Source organism: Mandrillus leucophaeus, unplaced genomic scaffold (assembly GCF_000951045.1).
Source record: "Mandrillus leucophaeus isolate KB7577 unplaced genomic scaffold, Mleu.le_1.0 Scaffold607, whole genome shotgun sequence".
Lineage (NCBI taxonomy): Eukaryota > Metazoa > Chordata > Mammalia > Primates > Cercopithecidae > Mandrillus > Mandrillus leucophaeus.
The window spans coordinates 109,999-117,200 of NW_012106553.1; the positions used below are offsets into that span (position 1 = coordinate 109,999).

At 39.6% G+C, this 7,202-nt stretch overlaps 1 protein-coding gene across 1 annotated transcript in view; it reads right to left on the reverse strand.

The window, feature by feature from the left end:
• The window catches only part of TP63 (tumor protein p63), a 30,331-nt gene extending 23,547 nt beyond the window's left edge, over positions 1-6,784 (reverse strand). The window contains exons 1-5 of the mRNA XM_011999885.1: positions 6,484-6,784; positions 4,109-4,224; positions 2,967-3,076; positions 2,194-2,330; positions 1,507-1,589 (exon numbers count right to left, since the gene is read on the reverse strand). Of these exons, the coding sequence (XP_011855275.1) occupies positions 1,507-1,589; positions 2,194-2,330; positions 2,967-3,076; positions 4,109-4,224; positions 6,484-6,784 (747 nt within the window). The remainder of the gene's footprint in view (positions 1-1,506; positions 1,590-2,193; positions 2,331-2,966; positions 3,077-4,108; positions 4,225-6,483) is intronic.
• Between the last annotated feature and the right edge of the window lie 418 nt (positions 6,785-7,202).

Below are 7,202 nucleotides of genomic sequence, written 5' to 3' on the forward strand. Positions count from 1 at the left end.
GAAGAAGGTGCAGCATACCTAAACCTGTTGAGTTTTGTTAGTTCAATCCCAGGGTAGTAGTTCATGGTTAAATCTCCTGGCCATGCTTGGCTGTGTCTCATGTCACTTTAGATGGCATCAAGGGCTATACCAGCCACCAAAACGTCATTGCCACCCTACATGGCAAAGACCTAATGCAATAAGAATTCAACTAACTACCACCATAATCTAATAAAGTGATCTTATTAGTGATCTCAAGAGAAGTAATGTCCCTTGTAGGAATTAATGAGGTTCTTACATAATAACTGGGCTAAGACTTCTGGCCATTCACATATACAGTTGTCTTTTGGTATCAGCAGAGCACTGATTCCAGGACTACCTACCCCACCTGGCCTCCATGGATACTAAAATCCTAGGTTGCTCAAGTCCCTTATATAAAATGGTGTAGTATTTGCATGTAACCTATGCACACCCTCTGTATACTTTAAATTACCTCTAGATTACTTATAATATCTGATATAATGTAAATGCTATGCAGTTAGTCGTTTTACTATATTATTATATTTGTATTATTTTGATTGGTGTATTATTATTTTTTATTGTGCTTTTCCAACTATTTTAGATCTGTGATTGGTTGAATCTGCAGATATGGAGCACACAGATAGGGAGGGCCAACTGTAACTCAGGGTTCTGCCTTGCTTGACTTTCTTGATAGTGCTGCCTAAAAGACATCAAAGTCAGGGCTATAATTGCTGCATTATCAATTCTGTGAACTTTTTCTGACAAAATTTTAGGCCTAAATTTCTATGGCCATGCTGCCTAGGATAATCTTATCATTCTGAAATAATGAAGGGCAAATTAACTTCAAATATTTGGGTAAGAAAAATTCTATTAGGAGTTTAGCTTTAGTTGGGTGGGTAGGTAAGTAGAGAATCTCATGCTAGTAACACAGTCCAAAACTGTGGAGAGAAAGAAGAATATTCTAATTAAAAAAAATAAATATTTTCTCTCCTGCATATCACCAGCTGTCAACCCCACTCCCCCATCCCAGTTATGGACTGAAAGTTTGTGTCCTTCCAAAGTTCATAGATGGAAATTTTAACTTCATTGTGATGACATTAGAAGGTGAGTCCTTTGGGAAGTAATTGAGGTCATGAGAGTGGGGCCTTCATTAATGGGATTTGTGCCCTTATGGAAAAAAAACAAAAAAAGAAACCACCCTAGAGAGCTCTCTAGCCCTCTCCACGGCATGAGAATACAAGGAGAAAATGGCAGTTTGCAACTCAGAAGAGAACTCTCCCCAGAACCCGACCAGAGGGGGCACCTCGATGTCAGACTTCCAGACTGTAGAAAATAAACTTCTGTTGTTTATAAGCCCTCTAGTCTAGGGTAGTTTGTTGTACAGCTTCAACTGACTAAGACACCTCCTTTCCCATTGCCACAGATAACGAGATGATGATCATACTGTAAAAGCTCATTCAAAGAAAGTTAAAATGAAGCAACCATGAACACCCAAGGGAGACCTACCGGTAAGTATAACAGTTCATCATCTGGGGATCTTCGTTTCTTGATGGATGTCATCTGGATACCATGTGTGTTCTGACGAAACGCTGGTGGAGGAAAAACACAAGTCTCATCCTGGGAACATTTCTAAAGCAATAATGCGTATAAAATATACTTAATAAGTACATATTAATATTAATCAGATTTAATAATACATATTAAACAGACAGTAGTACCAGCAACACGTGTAAGATTAGAGGCTCTATTCCTAAGCATCCATTTAACTGGGTACAATTGTTTTTACATTGATTGTGATCCTAGCAATAAGGAGGTGGAAGGATGGTGGGGAAAAATAAAAGAAATTCAGTATGCTGGGAAATACCCTCTGGCTTCAGTAACGTTGCAGGAAACCCCGTATCTTGCCAGCGTGTGTCTGTGAATAGATGATGTTTATGCTACTGGTGTGGAAGTCTTATTTTGAGAATCCCTGGACTAAGACATTGTCACAATGACTACCTGCTTGTGTAAAGCTATAGGACATGCCTGGAGTCCACTTCAATGCTATTCCTATTCTCACTGGCTCTGAGGGCTGATGTCCCACTTGCTGCTGAAGGTCACAGGTCTTATCATGCAGCTTCTCCAATATCACCCCATTCTCCAACATCTGGAGTAGACTCAACCCTACCCCATTTGGCCACTACATCTACTTACGGCGCTTCGTACCATCACCGTTCTTTGTACTGTCCGAAACTTGTTGCTTTCTGATGCTATCTTCATCCGCCTTCCTGTCTCTTCCTGGGCAAGCACAGATCCGGGCCTCAAAGCAGCGTCGGCCCAGGACTTGCCCACTAGGAATTAGAATAAAGGGGAAGAAAGAGTTAAATTCAAAGCATTTGGAAAGTCCCCTGGAGATCTCCCACTTCCATTTCCCATATGGGCCATCGCTAATGTACTACCAGCTTAGCCATGGCAGCTTTGAGAATGGACCCAAAAGTACTTGGCAGAACACAAAAGTGCTAACATGCCACAAGTAATATTAGTAAATAACATTCCATTTGTTCTCCAAAGAGCCTCCAAGCTATTAGCTGAACAGCTGTATTTAGCTACATATTTTGAAGGAAACTTGAGTTAAGCCAGTGGATGTCTCAGGATAAAATCCCCTAAGGCCGCGCAGACTTAAAAAAAACGGTCAAATGCCTTGAGGACCACTGTCTAATCAGAACAATTCCAGCCAAATGTCAAGAATTCAGGTATGAAGTGACTGCACACCTTTCTAGCTCTTTTTATCCCTCTAACTTTACCCACCTTCCTTTGTCTCCACTTTCTTAGATCTTTTATGTAACTATTTATAACAAGGATTTAAAGCACAAAGGACAAGCTCTCCGCTTTACATGCAAAATTAATGATAAAGCAGCCACAATTTCACTTTGCCCTCTGCTCATGATTTTTTGTGTAGAATGACAATTTTTACATATGCCACTTACTCTCTGGTTTCCAGAGTAACAATGATTAAAATTGGACGGCGGTTCATCCCTCCAACACAACTGCTGTTACACATGAAATTGTACAAGACTGTGGTGAATTCAGTGCCAACCTGAAAACAAGGGGAAAATAATCTGTGTTAACAATGGTTTAAACTGACGTTGTTCCCTCTCAGTTCTTCCCTCTATTTAAGGAATTCCAATTCTGATGAAGTGATATGCTTCCTCCTAAAAGGGCAAACTCTGAACCCTGTTGTAGATTTTTCTTCATCTTGCCTCCAGGGAAGCTTAAAGCTAATGTTTGCAACACTGAACACTACATTAGGTGAGACAGGCTTTAACAGATTTTGTGATCTTTGATCCTGTTCATTTGTAAGCTGATCCACATCATGTAATTCAAATAGGCTATACCACCTTCAGGAATATCACTGAAAAGGGAAAATGGGGAATAATTGCCAAAAACAGTAGCAATGCTCCAAGAATATTTCCCCTATGTGGATAAAACGGTACAATATAGATCTGAATATACACTTGCATTAATAACATCTTAGAGCTCAAAATGTTCTCAGAATTAAAAATAATCCAGTCCAAAGTACATAGTTATGGGTAAGGCAACTGAGGTCTAGAGAGAGAGAGTTGCCGAAGGTCCACACAGCAAGCCGGCAAACCAAAGAACCTGGGTTCTGTTATACCAGTGTATTTTCAACCACACTACTCTGCTTCACCAACAGATTTACAAATCTATCATCTGTTCATTCAAACTTTAGCTAAGAGGTCCCTCTTGGGCTTTCCCACTTACGGTAACACTTGCATCCACTACTGTTGCACATCCACTACCCGTCCAATTGCCAGTTGGATAAAACAATCCCATGTATACACCCAATTGCCAGTTCAATTGTTATCTGCCCTTAAGATGGGAAAATGGGCACAGAGCCGTGTTACCAAGTTAATCCAGTGTATATTTAGATATTCTGAAGGGAAAGCATGTGGAGAATAGGTAGAAAAAAATACAAAAATATTACATATTTGATGACAAGAACTACGACAGTGATAGATGCTAGAAACATCCCTGTTGCTGAAAGAGATGTTCTCTCAAGTCTGCTCAGTCCATAGAGTGTTGTGTTTTGGTTTGGTTTGCTTTTTACCTGGGGTGGCTCATAAGGTACCAGCACACTCTGTCTTCCTGTGATGGGGTCTTCTACATACTGGGCATGGCTGTTCCCCTCTACTCGAATCAAATGACTAGGAGGGGCAATCTGTCCTGCAGAGCAGAAAATGATAAAAGAGTTAGTTCTTTACCTTAAAAATAAAGAAAATAACATGGAATTGCATGAACAAGATGTTGGTGGCAAAATAAATAGTCCGTAGAATAAAGAAAATGTGCATCCTTGAAGAAAGGAACAGATTCTGTAGCCAGATATCAAATACATGAAGGTGTCTTAACCTTTATAGCCACAGGAAGGACTGGAATGTACATCTATATTTAAGGGAACAGTCCTATAATTTGGAGTTTAAGATTAAGGATTCAAGCTTTATGGAACTCTATAACTATATCTCTGACCTCACCCACGGAGGAAATTTTGCCAGCTTCCTGGAAAATGAAAGGGAAAGAAGCAAATTAATTTTTAAAAAATCAGTTTAACTGAGAAAATGCTGCCCAAAAGTCTGACCAGCAAATACACGGAGAAGCAGAAGATAGCAAGGATATGACTTCCACTTTTTCTTCTTTCCTCCTCCTCAACTTTTAAACATTGTGTTGATTATAAAGATAAGAAAAGTTCTGGCATTTGTGTGCTGAAGGAGTCCCAAGTTGGGTATAAGAAAAGGGATGCAATTTTAAAAAAAGAGACTGAGTAAAGTTTCATAAAATTGTGATACTTAGCAGAGCTCTAGAAGAAAGAAGATGCTCCAAGAATTAGGACCTGTAAAGCTGTTTCTAACAGCTGTTAGTCCCATAGTCCCAGTCTACAAAAGCCATTCAATAAAAGTAAAAAGCTAAGTCTATCAGAATGTTCTCTGCTGCATCATCTAGTGTGGTTAAAACTAAAAACCATTATTATGTTTAAAAAATGAGAAAACACTTAAAAATCGTGTGCTATCTTGGTGAAATACTAAGTCAGGCAGGCTGATAATGAAGTCTATCTATATTGCAATATTCTTTATGGCAGATTGCTAAGTGAAAAGCAAGACACAAAGGTACGGATAATGTGGCCATGTTGGCAAGGACTCGAAATTAATGTGTAAAAAATAGTTGTTTAAAGAGTATTTTGACTTTATTTTCTTCTTTTAAATTCTGATCCATTATCTTTCTTCTTCCATTAATTTTCTCTAACATTATATTCTCTATATTTATCAATCCTTACATTTTAATATTTTTTCTATAAAGTATCCTAACCCCCAACACCTTTGGCATCCTCAGTACTCTCTGAGGATTGCTTATGCTTTATGCTGTTCTTACTTTCCACTTTTCAGCACTCTCTATTCAGTCTCCCTTCATGGAACTATAATATCAGATCTAAGGGAACTCTTGGAAATACCGACCTTTTCTGCTGAATTGTTGTAGGATCTGAGATGCAGAATATGAGGCATGACTTATTCAAGCCTAGAGCCTAAACGTGGCCTTCAAGATACCTCATCCGTCGACTCCCAGTCCTTTATTTGACTGCCCACAGTATGCTCCAGGCCTTCTATTTATTCCCCTTACCCATTACTTGCCTTCTCATCTTCTTTCCCCCTTTTCTTCTTCTGATTTTTTTCATTATTTCTTTCATTTGGTGCTCCTTTCTCTTACCCTTCCAGCTCTCAACTGGTCTAGACTTGAGAATCTTTCTGGGAAAACACTAAATCTGAAGATATGGTAGCCTGGGCCAAGTAGAACAGCTACCATGCAGTCTCCTTGCACCCTCTTATTCATTTATTTTTTTGAGATGGAGTCTCGCTCTGTCACCCAGGCTGGAGTGCAGTGGCGCAATTTTGGCTCACTGCAAGATCTGCCTCCCAGGTTCACACCACTCTCCTGCCTCAGCCTCCCAAGTAGCTGGGACTACAGGTGCCCGCCACCATGCCCAGCTAATTTTTTGTATTTTTAGTAGACACAAGGTTTCACTGTGTTAGCCAGGATGGTCTTCATCTCCTGACCTCATGATCTGCCCGCCTCGGCCTCCCAAAGCGCTAGGATTACAGGCGTGAGCCACCACGCCCGGCCTCTTCTTCTTATTTTTTTAAAGGCAAGAAAAATAAAAAGAAGGAAGCAGTAAGGAGTAAAGATAACCAGTAGCTCAGATCATCTAGTAATTACTAATATTAAATAGTTCAACCACTATGAAAGCCAAGGATTTATTTATCATTATTGTTAGATACTCTGTCAGCCATTAAAATAAATAAATAAATAAATAAAAGCAGACTGATCTGCCATCAGAGTGCAGAAGTCTGAACCAGGTAGGTAGGTCTCAAACAGAAACACCCACAGAATGTTGACCTTCAAGGGAGTTGGACAGTTAGAGCTTCACATTCTGCTTACCCTCATTGAATTCACGGCTCAGCTCATGGTTGGGACACCGCTTCACCACCTCAGTGACGTGCTCAGCTTTTTTGTAGACAGGCATGGCACGGATAACAGCTCCTTGAGGAGGCGGGGTCATCACCTTGATCTGGATGGGGCATGTCTTTGCAATTTGGCAGTACAGTTTCTTCAGTTCAGTGGAATACTGCTTAGAGTTGGGGCCAGTGGAGAAAGGAAGGAGATAACCAACAGGAGATATTGTTACATTCCAAATCAAAACAATGAAAATCTGTCCACTTTTTATAGCTGCATGCTGCATGTTTGCTACTGGCCACTATAGATGTGACATATGTCAATGTTATTAGATTTTTTTTTCTGCTATCATAAATAAAACCCTGTGTTTACAAAAGGTTTTATGTTTATCAAAACATATTTGTGCCATTATTTCCTGTTATTTTCCTTCAGGATGAAGAAGCTGAGGCTCGGAGAGGTTTAAATGAGTAATAACATGAGTAGCTTCATAGATGACCAGAAACTAAGTGAAAGAAGAGTATTGGCATGTACTGAGTGATATTAAACAACAACCATAAAGACAAATTTCTGCCTAGATTATAATCAATCCAGTCTTTAATGTACTTTGGAGAGACTCATAGGAATTACGGTTCATGGGATTTTTTTTAAGATGGAGTATCTGTTAGAGTGAAGAGATTTCGCCTGAGGTCAGATCGCTTGAAACT